The sequence below is a fragment of the Phyllobates terribilis genome, unplaced genomic scaffold, assembly GCF_046119375.1.
Source record: "Phyllobates terribilis strain yellow unplaced genomic scaffold, ASM4611937v1 Scaffold_8__6_contigs__length_399053987, whole genome shotgun sequence".
NCBI lineage: Eukaryota > Metazoa > Chordata > Amphibia > Anura > Dendrobatidae > Phyllobates > Phyllobates terribilis.
Genome location: NW_027362768.1, coordinates 386,105,640 through 386,130,845, shown reverse-complemented (window position 1 = coordinate 386,130,845; position 25,206 = coordinate 386,105,640). Strand labels below are relative to the sequence as shown.

General features: G+C 38.7%; 1 protein-coding gene across 2 annotated transcripts in view; it reads left to right on the top strand.

Annotated features, from left to right (window-relative positions):
• The first annotated feature begins 492 nt into the window (after positions 1–492).
• The window catches only part of CACNA2D2 (calcium voltage-gated channel auxiliary subunit alpha2delta 2), a 259,816-nt gene continuing 235,102 nt past the window's right edge, over positions 493–25,206 (top strand). For both annotated transcript variants that reach the window (XM_073645132.1, XM_073645131.1), the window contains exon 1: positions 493–579. In XM_073645132.1, the coding sequence (XP_073501233.1) occupies positions 499–579 (81 nt within the window). In that variant the 5' untranslated portion in view covers positions 493–498. The remainder of the gene's footprint in view (positions 580–25,206) is intronic.

The window sequence follows — 25,206 nt, the reverse complement described above, 5'->3', positions numbered from 1 at the left end:
GCCCCCGCTCTCTTACTGACCCTGTCCTCTGCCCCCGCTCTCTTACTGACCCTGTCCTCTGCCCCCGCTCTCTTACTGACCCTGTCCTCTGCCCCCGCTCTCTTACTGACCCTCTCCTCTGCCCTGCTCTCTTACTGACCCTGTCCTCTGCCCCCGCTCTCTTACTGACCCTGTCCTCTGCCCCCGCTCTCTTACTGACCCTCTCCTCTGCCCTGCTCTCTTACTGACCCTGTCCTCTGCCCCCGCTCTCTTACTGACCCTGTCCTCTGCCCCGCTCTCTTACTGACCCTCTTCTCTGCCCTGCTCTCTTACTGACCCTGTCCTCTGCCCCCGCTCTCTTACTGACCCTGTCCTCTGCCCCCGCTCTCTTACTGACCCTGTCCTCTGCCCCCGCTCTCTTACTGACCCTCTCCTCTGCCCTGCTCTCTTACTGACCCTGTCCTCTGCCCCCGCTTATTGCCCCCGCTCTTACTGACCCCTTCCATTCTCTCTTGCAGGATGCAGTATTGGGCCACACGGCTGGAGCGAGAGTTTCACCAAGTCATGAGGAACTTTGCGGGGTCTCAGCAGTTACAGGGGGTGAGTACTACTACTCCATCATCCCAGACACACAGCATCAGATCTGAGTCCGGGGGGCTTCCAGAGGGTCCCGCGTCATCTGTGGTCTGACATTTTGGGGCTTCTCACGTCTCCAGATTCATTCCATTTTCTTCCAGCATCTGCTCTGATATTGCAGTTAGATTGCAGTGTGTGAACAGATGGCTGGAGATGACGCCTTGTGAATATAAAGTCACCCAGCTTTCCCGGACTCCTGTACGGATCTGCCTGGACGCACAGCGACGCTTCTCCCCATAACGGTAGCATTGCATAAAGAGGCGGATTTGACAACCAATATGGCTTCCGCGGCTTCGAGAGGTGTCTGTCAGCTCCCGTCTGATTGGCCGCTCTGTCGCCTCTCATTGCCAGGTATACTCTCCTTTCAGGATTCTGGGAAAGCTGGGTGCTGCCCTCACTCGTCATCCATCTCTCTCCACATCCAGGAGAAACATATGTTGTGGCTCTTAATGAATTTGCATAATGAGGCCGCCTCTCATGAATAATGCATGTGCGTCCTGCAGGCGGTGGCCTCCTCCGGATAGTGTCACGCTGTCACCGATACGTTGTTTATTATTTTAATTAAGAGCGGCGTCGTAACGTCGCATCAGGAGGAGCCGGCCGGGCGCTACCTCCGCTGTGAGCTCCGCGGCCGCCTCGTCTATCCCGCGCGTCTGCGAAGTGTCGTAATCGCGAAATCTACGTGATCCATCTTGTGTCGTGTTCATCAGCCAATGCAGGGGGACTACAAGTCCCAGCGGTTACTGTCATTGCCCGGATGGCAACATCTAACCTTAAAAGTCTTGTGTCCATATCTGAGAAAACAGCGTGGCAACTAATATGGCCACCAAGGCTGCGTCCGCAGGGGCTGACAACCACCTCTTGTAGGTTCAGCTCGTGTGACGGCCGGGTTGTCAATCAGCTTTCCCAACATGTGATGGAATTGTGGGTGCACTTTTGGCGGTTTTGCACGTGGCGGTTTAGGCTCCACTGGCGCAAGACCTTGCAGCTAGGACTGTCCTTTAGCTGCTGCAGAACTCCGCGGTCCGGCGGAGCCCGACAACAGCTGGGAGGTCAGAGGTCGCTGCTGGGCTCGCTCGGCGGAGCCATCAGTGCACATTATGCGCGGCGGGGAGAGGCCATTTTTGGAGAGGTTAAATGATCGCAGCACTTACAGGAGGTAATGCAGCCCATTTAGCGCTATTAAATCTGGCAGGGTGGAATAATTTAGATGCTTCCCTCATATCCCCCTTCCCCCTTTGCAGCTTTGTGATTCGGAGCGCCGGTTCCAGCAATTGATGGTGCTGGTAGCGTCGTATACGGCGTCCCACAAACACCCGGCGCTCGCTCCGCTAATGACATGCAAATGAGATGCTAATGTGTCTGCAATAACTTATGTGGAGCGGCTTCTGACAAATGAATGTGGCTGGGTCCTGTCCCCCCGGGTGGTGATTAATGTGCGCCCGGCGCTGCTAGCGGATTTTTTTTTATTTTGGCAATCTGCGCCGCGCTCTGGGCTGCGAGCTTCCTCAAGACAGTGGCGGATCTTGATTGGATTTCTTGTCCCTGGAGGTGACACTTGTGGGTGACAGAGGCCGAGAAGGAGGCGGCCGCCTAATCCTGTTATTACCATTAAATCACTCGTTCTGCATCTTCCCCGGGGCGAGAGCTCGGCACTGACGGGCGAGTGACACTGGAGACCAGAGAAGAGCGAGTGGACGGAGAGCGCAGGAAACCGTCCACCTGCCATAATACAGACGGAAAATCCAGGGACGGACACAACGCTGCGCACAGAAGATGTATGTATATTACTGCGAGATGCGGGGACGACCGAACCCCGGGAAGATCTACACACCGAGGAACAGAAGCATCCACCCGACACAAGTCTAGTAATGATGTACAAACCGTTCACGATCCTGCTGATGGCGAAAGATTATAAGTGATCCAAAGAAATCCTAAATATTCCAGTGAACCGACATATCCTTAATAATGGAGAAGAATATAAATAATACTGCCCCCTATCTACAAGAATATAACTACTATAATACTGCCCCTATGTACGGGAATATAACTACTATAATACCGCCCCCTATGTAGAAGAATATAACTACTATAATACATCCCTCTATGTACAAGAATATAACTACTATAATACTGCCCCTATGTACAAGAATATAACTACTATAATACTGCTCCCTATGTACAAGAATATAACTACTATAATACTGCCCCTTATGTACAAGAATATAACTACTATAATACTGTCCACTATGTACAAGAATATAACTACTATAATACTGCCCCTATGTACAAGAATATAACTACTATAATACTGCCCCTATGTACAAGAATATAACTACTATAATACTGCTCCTATGTACAAGAATATAACTACTATAATACTGCTCCTATGTACAAGAATATAACTACTATAATACTGCTCCTATGTACAAGAATATAACTACTATAATACTGCCCCTTATGTACAAGAATATAACTACTATAATACTGCTCCTATGTACAAGAATAAAACTACTATAATACTGCCCCCTATGTACAAGAATAAAACTACTATAATACTGCCCCCTATGTACAAGAATAAAACTACTATAATACTGCCCCCTATGTGCAAGAATATAACTACTATAATACTGCCCCCTATGTACAAGAATATAACTACTATAATACTGCTCCTAGTACAAGAATAAAACTACTATAATACTGCCCCCTATGTACAAGAATAAAACTACTATAATACTGCCCCCTATGTACAAGAATAAAACTACTATAATACTGCCCCCTATGTGCAAGAATATAACTACTATAATACTGCCCCCTATGTACAAGAATATAACTACTATAATACTGCTCCCTATGTACAAGAATATAACTACTATAATACTGCTCCCTATGTACAAGAATATAACTACTATAATACTGCTCCCTATGTACAAGAATATAACTACTATAATACTGCTCCTATGTACAAGAATATAACTACTATAATACTGCTCCCTATGTACAAGAATATAACTACTATAATACTGCTCCCTATGTACAAGAATATAACTACTATAATACTGCTCCCTATATGCAAGAATATAACTACTATAATACTGCTCCTATGTACAAGAATATAACTACTATAATACTGCTCCAATATACAAGAATATAACTACTATAATACTGATCCTATGTACAAGAATATAACTACTATAATACTGATCCTATGTACAAGGATATAACTACTATAATACTGCCCCCTATGTACAAGAATATTACTACTATAATACTGCTCCCTATGTACAAGAATATAACTACTATAATACTGCCCCCTATGTACAAGAATATAACTACTATAATACTGCCCCTATGTACAAGAATATAACTACTATAATACTGCCCCTATGCACAAGAATATAACTACTATAATACTGCCCGTATATACAAGAATATAACTACTATAATACTGCTCCTATGTACAAGAATATACCTACTATAATACTGCTCCCTATGTACAAGAATATAACTACTATAATACTGCTCCTATGTACAAGAATATAACTACTATAATACTGCCCCTTATGTACAAGAATATAACTACTATAATACTGCTCCCTATGTACAAGAATATAACTACTATAATACTGCTCCTATGTACAAGAATATAACTACTATAATACTGCCCCTTATGTACAAGAATATAACTACTATAATACTGCTCCCTATGTACAAGAATATAACTACTATAATACTGCCCCTTATGTACAAGAATATAACTACTATAATACTGCCCCCTATGTACAAGAATATAACTAGTATAATACTGATCCTATGTACAAGAATATAACTACTATAATACTGCTCCAATATACAAGAATATAACTACTATAATACTGCCCCTATGTACAAGAATATTACTACTATAATACTGCTCCCTATGTACAAGAATATAACTACTATAATACTGCCCCCTATGTACAAGAATATAACTACTATAATACTGCTCCCTATGTACAAGAATATAACTACTATAATACTGCTCCCTATGTACAAGAATATAACTACTATAATACTGCCCCCTATGGACAAGAATATAACTACTATAATACTGCTCCCTATGTACAAGAATATAACTCTTATAATACTGCTCCTATGTACAAGAATATAACTACTATAATACTGCTCCTATGTACAAGAATATAACTACTATAATACTGCTCCTATGTACAAGAATATAACTACTATAATACTGCCTCCTATGGACAAGAATATAACTACTATAATACTGCTCCCTATGTACAAGAATATAACTCTTATAATACTGCTCCTATGTACAAGAATATAACTACTATAATACTGCCCCCTATGTACAAGAATATAACTACTATAATACTGCCCCTATGTACAAGAATATAACTACTATAATACTGCTCCTATGTACAAGAATATAACTCTTATAATACTGCCCCTATGTACAAGAATATAACTACTATAATACTGCCCCCTATGTACAAGAATATAACTACTATAATACTGCCCCCTATATGCAAGAATATAACTACTATAATACTGCTCCTATGTACAAGAATATAACTACTATAATACTGCCCCCTATGTACAAGAATATAACTAGTATAATACTGATCCTATGTACAAGAATATAACTACTATAATACTGCTCCAATATACAAGAATATAACTACTATAATACTGCCCCTATGTACAAGAATATTACTACTATAATACTGCTCCTGTGTACAAGAATATAACTACTATAATACTGCTCCTATGTACAAGAATATAACTACTATAATACTGCCCCTATGCACAAGAATATAACTACTATAATACTGCCCGTATATACAAGAATATAACTACTATAATACTGCTCCTATGTACAAGAATATACCTACTATAATACTGCTCCCTATGTACAAGAATATAACTACTATAATACTGCTCCTATGTACAAGAATATAACTACTATAATACTGCCCCTTATGTACAAGAATATAACTACTATAATACTGCTCCCTATGTACAAGAATATAACTACTATAATACTGCTCCTATGTACAAGAATATAACTACTATAATACTGCCCCTATGTACAAGAATATAACTACTATAATACTGCCCCCTATGGACAAGAATATAACTACTATAATACTGCTCCCTATGTACAAGAATATAACTACTATAATACTACCCCTATGTACAAGAATATAACTACTATAATACTGCCCCCTATGGACAAGAATATAACTACTATAATACTGCTCCCTACGTACAAGAATATAACTACTATAATACTACCCCTATGTACAAGAATATAACTACTATAATACTGCTCCTATGTACAAGAATATAACTACTATAATACTGCTCCCTATGTACAAGAATATAACTACTATAATACTGCTCCCTATGTACAAGAATATAACTACTATAATACTGCCCCTTATGTACAAGAATATAACTACTATAATACTGCTCCTATGTACAAGAATATAACTACTATAATACTGCCCCCTATGGACAAGAATATAACTACTATAATACTGCTCCCTATGTACAAGAATATAACTACTATAATACTGCTCCCTATGTACAAGAATATAACTACTATAATACTGCTCCTATGTACAAGAATATAACTACTATAATACTGCCCCTTATGTACAAGAATATATCTACTATAATACTGCTCCCTATGTACAAGAATATAACTACTATAATACTGCTCCTATGTACAAGAATATAACTACTATAATACTGCTATGTACAAGAATATAACTACTATAATACTGCCCCCTATGTACAAGAATATTACTACTATAATACTGCTCCCTATGTACAAGAATATAACTACTATAATACTGCTCCCTATGTACAACAATATAACTACTATAATACTGCTCCCTATGTACAAGAATATAACTACTATAATACTGCCCCTTATGTACAAGAATATAACTACTATAATACTGCTCCCTATGTACAAGAATATAACTACTATAATACTGCCCCTTATGTACAAGAATATAACTACTATAATACTGCTCCTATGTACAAGAATATAACTACTATAATACTGCCCCCTATGTACAAGAATATAACTACTATAATACTGCTCCTATGTACAAGAATATAACTACTATAATACTGCTCCTATGTACAAGAATATAACTACTATAATACTGCTCCTATGTACAAGAATATAACTACTATAATACTGCTCCTATGTACAAGAATATAACTACTATAATACTGCCTCCTATGTACAAGAATATAACTACTATAATACTGCCCCTTATGTACAAGAATATAACTACTATAATACTGCTCCTATGTACAAGAATATAACTACTATAATACTGCCCCCTATGTACAAGAATATAACTACTATAATACTGCTCCTATGTACAAGAATATAACTACTATAATACTGCCCCCTATATGCAAGAATATAAATACTATAATACTGCTCCTATGTACAAGAATATAACTACTATAATACTGCCCCCTATGTACAAGAATATAACTACTATAATACTGCTCCAATATACAAGAATATAACTACTATAATACTGATCCTATGTACAAGAATATAACTACTATAATACTGATCCTATGTACAAGGATATAACTACTATAATACTGCCCCCTATGTACAAGAATATTACTACTATAATACTGCTCCCTATGTACAAGAATATAACTACTATAATACTGCCCCCTATGTACAAGAATATAACTACTATAATACTGCCCCTATGTACAAGAATATAACTACTATAATACTGCCCCTATGCACAAGAATATAACTACTATAATACTGCCCGTATATACAAGAATATAACTACTATAATACTGCTCCTATGTACAAGAATATACCTACTATAATACTGCTCCCTATGTACAAGAATATAACTACTATAATACTGCTCCTATGTACAAGAATATAACTACTATAATACTGCCCCTTATGTACAAGAATATAACTACTATAATACTGCTCCCTATGTACAAGAATATAACTACTATAATACTGCTCCTATGTACAAGAATATAACTACTATAATACTGCCCCTTATGTACAAGAATATAACTACTATAATACTGCTCCCTATGTACAAGAATATAACTACTATAATACTGCCCCTTATGTACAAGAATATAACTACTATAATACTGCTCCTATGTACAAGAATATAACTACTATAATACTGCCCCCTATGTACAAGAATATAACTAGTATAATACTGATCCTATGTACAAGAATATAACTACTATAATACTGCTCCAATATACAAGAATATAACTACTATAATACTGCCCCTATGTACAAGAATATTACTACTATAATACTGCTCCCTATGTACAAGAATATAACTACTATAATACTGCCCCCTATGTACAAGAATATAACTACTATAATACTGCTCCCTATGTACAAGAATATAACTACTATAATACTGCTCCCTATGTACAAGAATATAACTACTATAATACTGCCCCTTATGTACAAGAATATAACTACTATAATACTGCTCCTATGTACAAGAATATAACTACTATAATACTGCCCCCTATGTACAAGAATATAACTACTATAATACTGCTCCTATGTACAAGAATATAACTACTATAATACTGCCCCTATGTACAAAAATATAACTACTATAATACTGCCCCCTATGGACAAGAATATAACTACTATAATACTGCTCCCTATGTACAAGAATATAACTACTATAATACTACCCCTATGTACAAGAATATAACTACTATAATACTGCCCCCTATGGACAAGAATATAACTACTATAATACTGCTCCCTATGTACAAGAATATAACTACTATAATACTACCCCTATGTACAAGAATATAACTACTATAATACTGCTCCTATGTACAAGAATATAACTACTATAATACTGCTCCCTATGTACAAGAATATAACTACTATAATACTGCTCCCTATGTACAAGAATATAACTACTATAATACTGCCCCTTATGTACAAGAATATAACTACTATAATACTGCTCCTATGTACAAGAATATAACTACTATAATACTGCCCCCTATGGACAAGAATATAACTACTATAATACTGCCCCCTATGGACAAGAATATAACTACTATAATACTGCTCCCTATGTACAAGAATATAACTCTTATAATACTGCTCCTATGTACAAGAATATAACTACTATAATACTGCCCCCTATGTACAAGAATATAACTACTATAATACTGCCCCTATGTACAAGAATATAACTACTATAATACTGCTCATATGTACAAGAATATAACTCTTATAATACTGCCCCTATGTACAAGAATATAACTACTATAATACTGCCCCTATGTACAAGAATATAACTACTATAATACTGCACCCTATGTACAAGAATATAACTCTTATAATACTGCTCCTATGTACAAGAATATAACTACTATAATACTGCCCCTTATGTACAAGAATATAACTACTATAATACTGCCCCCTATGTACAAGAATATAACTACTATAATACTGCCCCCTATGGACAAGAATATAACTACTATAATACTGCCCCCTATGGACAAGAATATAACTACTATAATACTGCTCCTATGTACAAGAATATAACTCTTATAATACTGCCCCTATGTACAAGAATATAACTACTATAATACTGCCCCTATGTACAAGAATATAACTCTTATAATACTGCCCCTATGTACAAGAATATAACTACTATAATACTGCACCCTATGTACAATAATATAACTACTATAATACTGCTCCTATGTACAAGAATATAACTACTATAATACTGCTCCTATGTACAAGAATATAACTCTTATAATACTGCACCTATGTACAAGAATATAACTACTATAATACTGCACCCTATGTACAATAATATAACTACTATAATACTGCTCCTATGTACAAGAATATAACTACTATAATACTGCTCCTATGTACAAGAATATAACTACTATAATACTGCTCCCTATGTACAAGAATATAACTACTATAATACTGCCCCTTATGTACAAGAATATAACTACTATAATACTGCTCCTATGTACAAGAATATAACTACTATAATACTGCCCCCTATGTACAAGAATATAACTAGTATAATACTGATCCTATGTACAAGAATATAACTACTATAATACTGCTCCAATATACAAGAATATAACTACTATAATACTGCCCCTATGTACAAGAATATTACTACTATAATACTGCTCCCTATGTACAAGAATATAACTACTATAATACTGCCCCCTATGTACAAGAATATAACTACTATAATACTGCTCCCTATGTACAAGAATATAACTACTATAATACTGCTCCCTATGTACAAGAATATAACTACTATAATACTGCCCCTTATGTACAAGAATATAACTACTATAATACTGCTCCTATGTACAAGAATATAACTACTATAATACTGCCCCCTATGTACAAGAATATAACTACTATAATACTGCTCCTATGTACAAGAATATAACTACTATAATACTGCCCCTATGTACAAAAATATAACTACTATAATACTGCCCCGTATGGACAAGAATATAACTACTATAATACTGCACACTATGTACAAGAATATAACTACTATAATACTACCCCTATGTACAAGAATATAACTACTATAATACTGCCCCCTATGGACAAGAATATAACTACTATAATACTGCTCCCTATGTACAAGAATATAACTACTATAATACTACCCCTATGTACAAGAATATAACTACTATAATACTGCTCCTATGTACAAGAATATAACTACTATAATACTGCTCCCTATGTACAAGAATATAACTACTATAATACTGCTCCCTATGTACAAGAATATAACTACTATAATACTGCCCCTTATGTACAAGAATATAACTACTATAATACTGCTCCTATGTACAAGAATATAACTACTATAATACTGCCCCCTATGGACAAGAATATAACTACTATAATACTGCCCCCTATGGACAAGAATATAACTACTATAATACTGCTCCCTATGTACAAGAATATAACTCTTATAATACTGCTCCTATGTACAAGAATATAACTACTATAATACTGCCCCCTATGTACAAGAATATAACTACTATAATACTGCCCCTATGTACAAGAATATAACTACTATAATACTGCTCATATGTACAAGAATATAACTCTTATAATACTGCCCCTATGTACAAGAATATAACTACTATAATACTGCCCCTATGTACAAGAATATAACTACTATAATACTGCACCCTATGTACAAGAATATAACTCTTATAATACTGCTCCTATGTACAAGAATATAACTACTATAATACTGCCCCTTATGTACAAGAATATAACTACTATAATACTGCCCCCTATGTACAAGAATATAACTACTATAATACTGCCCCCTATGGACAAGAATATAACTACTATAATACTGCCCCCTATGGACAAGAATATAACTACTATAATACTGCTCCTATGTACAAGAATATAACTCTTATAATACTGCCCCTATGTACAAGAATATAACTACTATAATACTGCCCCTATGTACAAGAATATAACTCTTATAATACTGCCCCTATGTACAAGAATATAACTACTATAATACTGCACCCTATGTACAATAATATAACTACTATAATACTGCTCCTATGTACAAGAATATAACTACTATAATACTGCTCCTATGTACAAGAATATAACTACTATAATACTGCACCCTATGTACAATAATATAACTACTATAATACTGCTCCTATGTGCAGGAATATAACTACTATAATACTGCTCCTATGTACAAGAATATAACTACTATAATACTGCTCCTATGTACAAGAATATAACTACTATAATACTGCCCCTATGTACAAGAATATAACCACTATAATACTGCCCCCTATGTGCAGGAATATAACTACTATAATACTGCTCCTATGTACAAGAATATAACTACTATAATACTGCCCCATATGTACAAGAATATAACTACTATAATACTGCTCCTATGTACAAGAATATAACTACTATAATACTGCTCCTATGTACAAGAATATAACTACTATAATACTGCCCCCTATGTACAAGAATATAACTACTATAATACTGCTCCTATGTACAAGAATATAACTACTATAATACTGCTCCTATGTACAAGAATATAACTACTATAATACTGCTCCTATGTACAAGAATATAACTACTATAATACTGCCCCCTATGTACAAGAATATAACTACTATAATACTGCTCCTATGTACAAGAATATAACTACTATAATACTGCTCCTATGTACAAGAATATAACTACTATAATACTGCCCCTATGTACAGGAATATAACTATAATACTGCCCCCTATGTGCAGGAATATAACTCTTATAATACTGCTCTTTATCATTAGTAGTTTGTGGACCTGAGAGATCCCAGAGATGAACATTGTGTCTCTTCTTGTAGCGGTCATTCCTCGCGGTTCCCCCAGTCGTGGTCTGGCGGTTGTGTCTGGATGTCTCGCTGTCAGGCGGTTAGTGACCTTCTCACAGTCGCCATGTTGCTGTATGTCCCGTCTGTTACGGTGCGGGTTTTGTGTGTTATCTGTCCAGATGTTGGCAGTTTTCTGGTAACGCGGCTGTGCGGAGCGGACGCGCCATTAATCAGGCCGGCTGCTCGCTGTGATTGGCTGATAAGCTTCACCCCTTGGACAGATTGAGCGGTTTGCAGAGATAACGGCGTCTTCCCGAGCTCTGTTTCTCATCACATCTGACCGCGCCGCTGACAGCTTTTATAGGGTTAATTACATCTGGACGCGCAGTGTGCGCAGCCTCTGGGGCCAATATTGTGGGACCATTGCTGGAATATTCCGGAGCACGGCCGGACCCCCACGTCAGGGGCGGACATATCATTGGTGAAACCTGCTTGGCGGGCAGGACCCCGGTCCAGGGGGTCACATCTGGTGCCAGATCAGGGCCCTGCGATCCACCTGCCAGCATTTCACCGCCTCTTGTGATCAGCCACCCTGGGTGACATCATAAGCGCTTGTGCCGCAATGATGACATCATGCCCGGGATGCCGGCAGATAGGAGGTGTGCAGGGTCGGCAGCGGACCACAGTACTGCAATTCCGCTGCAGAAACGCTTAAACACTTGGTAGAAGATCTGCCATGTCCCCCAATGATAATCAGCATGCGCAATCAGCATGCGCAATCAGCATGCGCAATCAGCATGCGCAAGCCGCATGCGCAATCCGCATGTACAATCCACATGCACAATCCGCATGCGTTTTTTCTGCCACAGAGTTTCAGAAACGCTCAGGAAAAAATCCGGAGCGTTTGTGCATCGTGGGCACATAGGGTATAACTTGCGGTGAGAATCCGCACCTGAATACCCCTAGTTTTTTTCCTTCTGCTCCTCAGGTTTTGCTCGGTGCTTTGCAGTAAGGATTGGCAGCATCTTAAGGGTCGGTGCTCGGGTGGTTTCCGCTCATTGACAGATGCAGAGATCTGGTGAAGATGCGGTTTGACGGCTGCAGCTCCTGCGCTGTGCAGACCGCTGCTGATGATGATGAGGGTTTCGATCCGTCGGCTTCTCCCCGGGGGACACCTGCCGGTCAGGGATGGGTCACGGACACTAATTCATTTAGTCGTCTCTTCTCCGGAGCTGGAATTGTCGCTATTTGATGGTGAAATGAGACGGAATAAACAGACAATGGAACAGTAATTGGGGTCGAGCGGGTGAGCGGGCGGCGCGGCCAAGCTGTCCCGTGCGCTTGACCTGTGTCACCGGCAGATCTGCTCCGGTACGTGGCAGCGAAAGGTGCAGATCAGTTCCTGATGACTGGCACTCAGCGTGGCGCAGGGAGGCTGCGTACGTCTGGGTGATGCGCGCCGGCCCCCTGCTCCTTCCTCTCACGTGACCTGCACCTGGGCAGCTAAATTTATCCAGCAGCTACTAATTTCGGGCCCATAAATAGCAGATCTTAGATTAGTGCGAGGCGTGCAAAATCCCAGCGAGCACTTCAGCGCTGGAGCCCGGCAGAGAGATGTCTCATTATCCCCCACGGGCAGAGCGTCGGGTGACGTCCTCCCCAGCTACTGACTGCCCCCCGAGCCAGGAACAGCTGGCACAGCCCCAGGCGGTACGTGACCCACCGGGCAATCAGTGTCCTGCTGGACGTAGTAATGAGGAGCACAAGTCTCAGCATGCTCCCGAGCTGCGGTCACACCTTCCTGCGTTTTGTGCATTTACAGTGCTGGCCAAAAGTATTGGCACCCCTGCAATTCTGTCAGATAATACTCAGTTTCTTCCTGAAAATGATTGCAATCACAAATTCTTTGGTCTTATTCTCTTCATTTAATTTGTATTAAATGAAAAAACACAAAAAGAATTGTCCTAAAGCCAAATTGGATATAATTCCACACCAAACCTAAAAAAGGGGGTGGACAAAAGTATTGGCACTGTTTGAAAAATCCTGTGATGCTTCTGTAATTCGTGTAATTAACAGCACCTGTAACTTACCTGTGGCACCTAACAGGAGTTGGCAATAACTAAATCACACTTGCAGCCAGTTAACATGGATTAAAGTTGACTCAACCTCTGTCCTGTGTCCTTGTGTGACCACATTGAGCATGGAGAAAAGAAAGAAGACCAAAGAACTGTCTGAGGACTTGAGAAACCAAATTGTGAGGAAGCATGAGCAATCTCAAGGCTACAAGTCCATCTCCAAAGACCTGAATGTTCCTGTGTCTACCGTGCACAGTGTCATCAAGAAGTGTAAAGCCCATGGCACTGTGGCTAACCTCCCTAGATGTGGACGGAAAAGAAAAACTGACGAGAGATTTCAACGCAAGATTGTGCGGATGGTGGATAAAGAACCTCGACTAACATCCAAACCAGTTCAAGCTACCCTGCAGTCCGAGGGTACAACAGTGTCAACCCGTACTATCCGTCGGCGTCTGAATGAAAAGGGACTGTATGGTAGGATACCCAGGAAGACCCCACTTCTTACCCCGAGACATAAAAAAGCCAGGCTGGAGTTTGCCTAAACTTACCTGAGAAAGCCTAAAACGTTTTGGAAGAATGTTCTCTGGTCAGATGAGACAAAAGTAGATGGGAAAAAGCATCAACATAGAGTGTACAGGAAAAAAAAAGAGGCATTCAAAGAAAAGAACACGGTCCCTACAGTCAAACATGGCGGAGGTTCCCTGATGTTTTGGGGTTGCTTTGCTGCCTCTGGCACTGGACTGCTTGACCGTGTGCATGGCATTATGAAGTCTGAAGACTACCAACAAATTTTGCAGCATAATGTAGGGCCCAGTGTGAGAAAGCTGGGTCTCCCTCAGAGGTCATGGGTCTTCCAGCAGGACAATGACCCAAAACACACTTCCAAAAGCACTATAAAATGGTTTGAGAGAAAGCACTGGAGCCTTCTAAGGTGGCCAGCAATGAGTCCAGACCTGAATCCCATAGAACACCTGTGGAGAGATCTCAAAATGGCAGTTTGGAGAAGGCACCCTTCAAATATCAGGGACCTGGAGCAGTTTGCCAAAGAAGAATGGTCTACAATTCCCGCAGAGCATTGCAAGAAACTCATTGATGGTTACCGGAAGCGGTTGTTCACAGTTATTTTGGCTAAAGGTTGTGCAACCAAGTATTAGGCTGAGGGTGCCAATACTTTTGTCCGGCCCATTTTTGGAGTTTTGTGTGAAATGATCAATGATTTGATTTTTGCTTCATTCTCTTTTGTGTTTTTTCCTTGCAAGCAAATTAAATGAAGAGAATAAGACCAAAGAATTTGTGATTGCAAGAAACTGAGTATTATCTGACAGAATTGCAGGGGTGCCAATACTTTTGGCCAGCACTGTGTGTGTGTATATGTGTGATATAGTAATATATATATATAGTAATATGGCCGCCTTTCTCCTCAGTGTGATATAGTAATATGTATATAGTAATATGGCCGCCCTTCTCCTCAGTGTGATATAGTAATATATATATAGTAATATGGCCGCCCTTCTCCTCAGTGTGATATAGTAATATATATAGTAATATGGCCGCCCTTCTCCTCAGTGTGATATAGTAATATGTATAGTAATATGGCCGCCCTCCTCCTCAGTGTGATATAGTAATATGGCCGCCCTCCTCCTCAGTGTGATATAGTAATATATATATAGTAATATGGCCGCCCTCCTCCTCAGTGTGATATAGTAATATATATATAGTAATATGGCCGCCCTCCTCCTCAGTGTGATATAGTAATATATATATAGTAATATGGCCGCCCTCCTCCTCAGTGTGATATAGTAATATATATATAGTAATATGGCCGCCCTCCTCCTCAGTGTGATATAGTAATATATATATAGTAATATGGCCGCCCTCCTCCTCAGTGTGATATAGTAATATATATATAGTAATATGGCCGCCCTTCTCCTCAGTGTGATATAGTAATATATATAGTAATATGGCCGCCCTTCTCCTTGGTGTGATATAGTAATATGGCCGCCCTCCTCCTCAGTGTGATATAGTAATATATATAGTAATATGGCCGCCCTCCTCCTCAGTGTGATATAGTAATATATATATATATAGTAATATGGCCGCCCTTCTCCTCAGTGTGATATAGTAGTATATATAGTAATATGGCCGCCCTTCTCCTCAGTGTGATATAGTAATATATACAGTAATGTGGCCGCCCTTCTCCTCAGTGTGATATAGTAATATGTATAGTAATATGGCCGCCCTTCTCCTCAGTGTAATATAGTAATATATATAGTAATATGGCCGCCCTTCTCCTCAGTGTGATATAGTAATATATATAGTAATATGGCCGCTCTTCTCCTCAGTGTGATATAGTAATATGACCGCCCCTTCTCCTCAGTGTGATATAGTAATATGTCCGCCCTTCTCCTCGGTGTGATATAGTAATATATATAGTAATATGGCCGCCCTTCTCCTCAGTGTGATATAGTAATATGGCCGCCCTTCTCCTCAGTGTGATATAGTAATATATATACAGTAATATGGCCGCCCTTCTCCTCAGTGTGATATTGTAATATATATAGTAATATGGCCGCCCTCCTCCTCGGTGTGATATAGTAATATATATAGTAATATGGCCGCTCTTCTCCTCAGTGTGATATAGTAATATATATAGTAATATGGCCGCCCTTCTCCTCGGTGTGATATAGTAATATATATAGTAATATGGCCACCCTCCTCATCGGTGTGATATAGTAATATATATATAGTAATATGGCCGTCCTTCTCCTCGGTGTGATATAGTAATATATATAGTAATATGGCCGCCCTTCTCCTCAGTGTGATATAGTAATGTATATAGTAATATGGCCGCCCTTCTCCTCAGTGTGATATAGTAATATATATAGTAATATGGCCGCCCTTCTCCTCGGTGTGATATAGTAATATGGCCGCCCTCCTCCTCAGTGTGATATAGTAATATATATATAGTAATATGGCCGCCCTCCTCCTCAGTGTGATATAGTAATATATATATATATAGTAATATGGCCGCCCTTCTCCTCAGTGTGATATAGTAGTATATATAGTAATATGGCCGCCCTTCTCCTCAGTGTGATATAGTAATATATACAGTAATGTGGCCGCCCTTCTCCTCAGTGTGATATAGTAATATGTATAGTAATATGGCCGCCCTTCTCCTCAGTGTAATATAGTAATATATATAGTAATATGGCCGCCCTTCTCCTCAGTGTGATATAGTAATATATATAGTAATATGGCCGCTCTTCTCCTCAGTGTGATATAGTAATATGACCGCCCCTTCTCCTCAGTGTGATATAGTAATATGTCCGCCCTTCTCCTCGGTGTGATATAGTAATATATATAGTAATATGGCCGCCCTTCTCCTCAGTGTGATATAGTAATATGGCCGCCCTTCTCCTCAGTGTGATATAGTAATATATATACAGTAATATGGCCGCCCTTCTCCTCAGTGTGATATTGTAATATATATAGTAATATGGCCGCCCTCCTCCTCGGTGTGATATAGTAATATATATAGTAATATGGCCGCTCTTCTCCTCAGTGTGATATAGTAATATATATAGTAATATGGCCGCCCTTCTCCTCAGTGTGATATAGTAATATGTATAGTAATATGGCCGCCCTTCTCCTCAGTGTGATATAGTAATATATATAGTAATATGGCCGCCCTTCTCCTCAGTGGTGATATAGTAATATGGCCGCTCTTCTCCTCAGTGTGATATAGTAATATATATAGTAATATGGCCGACCTTCTCCTCAGTGTGATATAGTAATATGGCTGCCCTTCTCCTCAGTGTGATATAGTAATATATATAGTAATATGGCCACCTTTCTCCTCAGTGTGATATAGTAATATGGCCGCCCTTCTCCTCGGTGTGATATAGTAATATATATATAGTAATATGGCCGCCCTTCTCCTCAGTGTGATATAGTAATATATATAGTAATATGGCCGCCCTTCTCCTCAGTGTGATATAGTAATATATATAGTAATATGGCCGCCCTTCTCAGTGTGATATAGTAATATATAGTAATATGGCCGCCCTTCTCCTCAGTGTGATATAGTAATATATCTAGTAATATGGCCGCCCTTCTCAGTGTGATATAGTAATATATAGTAATATGGCCGCCCTTCTCCTCAGTGTGATATAGTAATATATATATGGTAATATGGCCGCCCTTCTCCTCAGTGTGATCTAGTAATATATATATAGTAATATGGCCGCCCTTCTCCTCAGTGTGATATAGTAATATATATATAGTAATATGGCCGCCCTTCTCCTCAGTGTGATATAGTAATATATATACAGTAATATGGCCGCCCTTCTCCTCAGTGTGATATTGTAATATATATAGTAATATGGCCGCCCTCCTCCTCAGTGTGATATAGTAATATATATAGTAATATGGCCGCCCTCCTCCTCAGTGTGATATAGTAATATATACAGTAATATGGCCGCCCTTCTCCTCAGTGTGATATAGTAATATATATAGTAATATGGCCGCCCTTCTCCTCAGTGATGATATAGTAATATATATAGTAATATGGCCGCCCTTCTCCTCAGTGTGATATAGTAATATGGCCGCCCTTCTCCTCGGTGTGATATAGTACTATATATAGTATTATGGCCACCCTCCTCATCGGTGTGATATAGTAATATATATAGTAATATGGCCACCCTCCTCATCGGTGTGATATAGTAATATATATAGTAATATGGCCGCCCTTCTCCTCAGTGTGATATAGTAATATATATAGTAATATGGCCACCCTCCTCATCGGTGTGATATAGTAATATATATAGTAATATGGCCGTCCTTCTCCTCGGTGTGATATAGTAATATATATAGTAATATGGCCGCCCTTCTCCTCAGTGTGATATAGTAATATATATAGTAATATGGCCGCCCTTCTCCTCAGTGTGATATAGTAATATATATAGTAATATGGCCGCCCTTCTCCTCGGTGTGATATAGTAATATATATAGTAATATGGCCGCCCTCCTCCTCAGTGTGATATAGTAATATATGTAGTAATATGGCCGCCCTTCTCCTCGGTGTGATATAGTAATATATATAGTAATATGGCCGCCCTCCTCCTCAGTGTGATATAGTAATATATATAGTAATATGGCCGCCCTTCTCAGTGTGATATAGTAATATATATAGTAATATGGCCGCCCTTCTCCTCAGTGTGATATAGTAATATATACAGTAATATGGCCGCCCTTCTCCTCAGTGTGATATAGTAATATGGGAGCCCTTCTCCTCAGTGTGATATAGTAATATATATAGTAATATGGCCGCCCTTCTCCTCAGTGTGATATAGTAATATATATAGTAATATGGCCGCCCTTCTCCTCAGTGGTGATATAGTAATATATATAGTAATATGGCCGCTCTTCTCCTCAGTGTGATATAGTAATATATATAGCAATATGGCCGCCCTTCTTCTCAGTGTGATATAGTAATATATATAGTAATATGGCTGCCCTTCTCCTCAGTGTGATATAGTAATATATATAGTAATATGGCCACCCTTCTCCTCAGTGTGATATAGTAATATGGCCGCCCTTCTCGGTGAGATATAGTAATATGTATAGTAATATGGCCGCCCTTCTCCTCAGTGTGATATAGTAATATATATAGTAATATGGCCGCCCTTCTCCTCAGTGTGATATAGTAATATATATAGTAATATGGCCGCCCTTCTCAGTGTGATATAGTAATATATATATAGTAATATGGCCGCCCTTCTCCTCAGTGGTGATATAGTAATATATATAGTAATATGGCCGCTCTTCTCCTCAGTGTGATATAGTAATATATATAGTAATATGGCCGCCCTTCTCAGTGTGATATAGTAATATATATATAGTAATATGGCCGCCCTTCTCCTCAGTGGTGATATAGTAATACATATAGTAATATGGCCGCTCTTCTCCTCAGTGTGATATAGTAATATATATAGTAATATGGCCGCCCTTCTCCTCAGTGTGATATAGTAATATATATAGTAATATGGCTGCCCTTCTCCTCAGTGTGATATAGTAATATATATAGTAATATGGCCACCCTTCTCCTCAGTGTGATATAGTAATATGGCCGCCCTTCTCCTCGGTGAGATATAGTAATATGTATAGTAATATGGCCGCCCTTCTCCTCAGTGTGATATAGTAATATATATAGTAATATGGCCGCCCTTCTCCTCAGTGTGATATAGTAATATATAGTAATATGGCCGCCCTTCTCCTCAGTGTGATATAGTAATATATATGGTAATATGGCCGCCCTTCTCCTCAGTGTGATCTAGTAATATATATATAGTAATATGGCCGCCCTTCTCAGTGTGATATAGTAATATTTATATAGTAATATGGCCGCCTTTCTCCTCAGTGTGATATAGTAATATATATACAGTAATATGGCCGCCCTTCTCCTCAGTGTGATATTGTAATATATATAGTAATATGGCCGCCCTCCTCCTCAGTGTGATATAGTAATATATACAGTAATATGGCCGCTCTTCTCCTCAGTGTGATATAGTAATATATATAGTAATATGGCCGCTCTTCTCCTCAGTGTGATATAGTAATATGTATAGTAATATGGCCGCCCTTCTCCTCAGTGTGATATATATATATATATATATATATATATATATATATATATATATATATATATATATATATATAGTAATATGGTCGCCCTTCTCCTCACTGTGATATAGTAATATGGCCACCCTTCTCCTCAGTGGTGATATAGTAATATATATAGTAATATGGCCGCTCTTCTCCTCAGTGTGATATAGTAATATATATAGTAATATGGCCGCCCTTCTCCTCAGTGTGATATAGTAATATGGCTGCCCTTCTCCTCAGTGTGATATAGTAATATATATAGTAATATGGCCGCCCTTCTCCTCAGTGTGATATAGTAATATATATAGTAATATGGCCGCCCTCCTCCTCAGTGTGATATAGTAATATATATAGTAATATGGCCGCCCTTCTCCTCAGTGTGATATAGTAATATATATAGTAATATGGCTGCCCTTCTCCTCAGTGTGATATAGTAATATATACAGTAATATGGCCGCCCTTCTCCTCAGTGTGATATAGTAATATGGCCGCCCTTCTCCTCAGTGTGATATAGTAATATCTATAGTAATATGGCCGCCCTTCTCCTCAGTGTGATATAGTAATATATATAGTAATATGGCCGCTCTTCTCCTCAGTGTGATATAGTAATATGACCGCCCTTCTCCTCAGTGTGATATAGTAATATGGCCGCCCTTCTCCTCGGTGTGATATAGTAATATATATAGTGATATGGCCGCCCTTCTCCTCAGTGTGATATAGTAATATATATATATAGTAATATGGCCGCCCTTCTCCTCAGTGTGATATAGTAATATATATACAGTAATATGGCCGCCCTCCTCCTCAGTGTGATATTCATAGAATCATAGAATGGTAGAGTTGGAAGGGACCTCCTGGGTCATCTGGTCCAACCCCCTGCTCAAAGCAGGATTCACTAAATCATCTCAGACAGATGTCTGTCCAGCCTCTGTTTGAAGACGTCCATTGAAGGGGAACTCACCACCTCTCGTGGCAGCCTGTTCCACTCATTAATCACCCTAACTGTCAAAAAGTTTTTTCTAATATCTAATCTGTGTCTCCTCCCATTTAGTTTCATCCCATTGCTTCTAGTCTTTCCTTGTGCAAATGAGAATAAAGATGATCCTTCTACAATGTGACAGCCCTTGACATATTTGTAGACAGCTATTAAGTCTCCTCTCAGTCTTCTTTTTTGCAAGCTAAACATTCCCAAATCCTGCAACCGTTCCTCATAGGACATGGTTTGCAGACCAGTCACCATTCTGGTCGCTCTTCTCTGAACTTGCTCCAGTTTGTCTATGTCTTTTTTAAAATGTGGTGCCCAAAACTGTACACAGTATTCCAGATGAGGTCTGACCAAAGAGGAGTAAAGACCAATAATGACTTCACGTGATCTAGACTGTATGCTTCTGTTAATACATCCCAGAATTGTATTTGCCTTTTTTGCTGCTGCATCACACTGTTGACTCATGTTCAGTCTATGATCTATTAGTATACCTAAGTCTTTTTCACATGTACTGTTGCTTAGCTCTATTCCTCCCATTCTGTAGATGCTTTTTTCATTTTTATTGCCCAGATGTAGTACTTTGCATTTTTCCCTGTTAAAAACCATTCTGTTGGTTGCTGCCCACTGCTCCAGTTTATTTAGGTCTTTTTGAATCCTCTCTCTCTCTTCTCTAGTATTAGCTATCCCTCCTAGCTTTGTGTCATCAGCAAATTTAATCAGTTTACCCTCAATTCCTTCATCTAAATCATTGATAAAGATGTTGAACAATACAGGTCCCAGGACGGAGCCCTGTGGTACCCCACTTGAGACATTCATCCAGCTGGATGTGAAGCCATTTACAACCACCCTTTGAGTCCGATCACTAAGCCAGTTATGAATCCACCTAACAGTTGCCTGGTCCATTGCATACTTTGTCATTTTTTCAATAAGGATGGTGTGAGATACTTTGTCAAATGCTTTGCTGAAGTCAAGATATACTATATCTACAGCATTTCCCTGATCCACCCAGTCAGTGATTCTGTCATAGAAGGAAATTAAGTTAGTCTGACATGACTTGTTAGTTATAAACCCATGCTGACTCTGGTTAATCACTTCATTCTTATCCAGGTACTTACATACATGTTGTTTAATAATTTGTTCAAAGATCTTTCCTGGTATAGAAGTCAGACTCACCGGCCTATAGTTCCCTGGGTCCACCTTCTTCCCCTTTTTGAAGATAGGAACAACATTTGCTCTTCTCCAGTCTTCTGGGACTTCTCCTGTTCTCCAAGAATTTTCAAAGATTATGGAGAGTGGTTCTAAAATTTCTTCTACGATCTCCTTCAGTACTCTGGGGTGTAATTCATCTGGACCTGGAGACTTGAACTCATTTATGTTAGCTAAATATTCCCTCACAATCTTTCTGTTTACAGATAACTTGGATTCTTCTATTCCTTTAAAAGGACAGTGAAGATCAGTTGATGTTACATTTTCTTTCTGAGAGAAAACAGATGCAAAATAGGAATTAAAAAGTTTGGCCTTCTCAACATCCTCTCTTACCATTTCTCCATTTTCATCCTGTAAAAATCCTATAGCATCTTTGACTTTTCTTTTACTTTTGACATACCCCCAAAATCCTTTTTTATTGCTTTTGACATCTCTTGCAAGCCTTAATTCATTGTCAGCTTTAGCTAACCTGATACATGCCCTACAGGATCTGCAGACTGCATTATAATCTTCTTTAGATATGCCTCCCTCTTTCCATTTAATAAACATTTCTTTCTTTCTTTTTAGAATGTGTTTAAGTTCTGTGTTCATCCATCCTGGTTTCCTTAAATGCTTCCCATTCTTCCTACTTTTCGGGATTGTTAACGATTGTGCTTTGAGAATCTCATTTTTAAAAATTTCCCATCCTTCCTGGACATTTTTGTCCTTAAGGACATCCAGCCATTGGATCCCTCCTATTCTCTTTCTGAGTCTCTTAAAATCTGCCTTTCTAAAATCTAACCTTGAAGTTTGAGTCTTCACATGTCTTCCTCCTCTAGTTATCCAAAATTCTATAATAGCATGATCGCTGCCTCCTAGGGTCCCAGCCACTTTTACCTCCTCAACCATTTCCTCCTTGTTTATAAGGATTAGATCCAAAGTAGCAGATCCCCTTGTTTTCTCCCCTACCTTTTGGAAGATAAAGTTGTCAGCAAGAGAGGATAAGAATTTGCTTGACCTGTTAGTTTTACTTGAGAGAGATTCCCAATAAATGTCTGGATAGTTGAAATCTCCCATGACCACTACGTCATATTTTTTTGAGAACTTGGTCATTTGATACATAAAGAGTTCATATATAGTAATATGGCCGCCCTCCTCCTCGGTGTGATATAGTAATATATATAGTAATATGGCCGTTCTTCTCCTCAGTGTGATATAGTTATATATATAGTAATATGGCCGCCCTTCTCCTCAGTGTGATATAGTAATATGTATAGTAATATGGCCGCCCTTCTCCTCAGTGTGATATAGTAATATATATATATAGTAATATGGTCGCCCTTCTCCTCACTGTGATATAGTAATATGGCCGCCCTTCTCCTCAGTGTGATATAGTAATATATATAGTAATATGGCCGCCCTTCTCCTCAGTGTGATATAGTAATATTTATAGTAATATGGCCGCCCTTCTCCTCAGTGTGATATAGTAATATATATATATATATATATATATATAGTAATATGGTCGCCCTTCTCCTCACTGTGATATAGTAATATATATAGTAATATGGCCGCCCTTCTCCTCAGTGGTGATATAGTAATATATATAGTAATATGGCCGCTCTTCTCCTCAGTGTGATATAGTAATATATATAGTAATATGGCCGCCCTTCTCCTCAGTGTGATATAGTAATATATATAGTAATATGGCTGCCCTTCTCCTCAGTGTGATATAGTAATATATATAGTAATATGGCCACCCTTCTCCTCAGTGTGATATAGTAATATGGCCGCCCTTCTCCTCGGTGTGATATAGTAATATATATAGTAATATGGCCGCCCTTCTCCTCAGTGTGATATAGTAATATATATAGTAATATGGCCGTCCTTCTCCTCAGTGTGATATAGTAATATATATATATATATATATATATAGTAATATGGCCGCCCTTCTCCTCAGTGTGATATAGTAATATATATAGTAATATGGCCGCCCTTCTCCTCAGTGTGATATAGTAATATATATAGTAATATGGCTGCCCTTCTCCTCAGTGTGATATAGTAATATATATAGTAATATGGCTGCCCTTCTCCTCAGTGTGATATAGTAATATATATAGTAATATGGCCACCCTTCTCCTCAGTTTGATATAGTAATATGGCCGCCCTTCTTCTCGGTGTGATATAGTAATATATATAGTAATATGGCCGCCCTCCTCCTCAGTGTCATATAGTAATATATATAGTAATA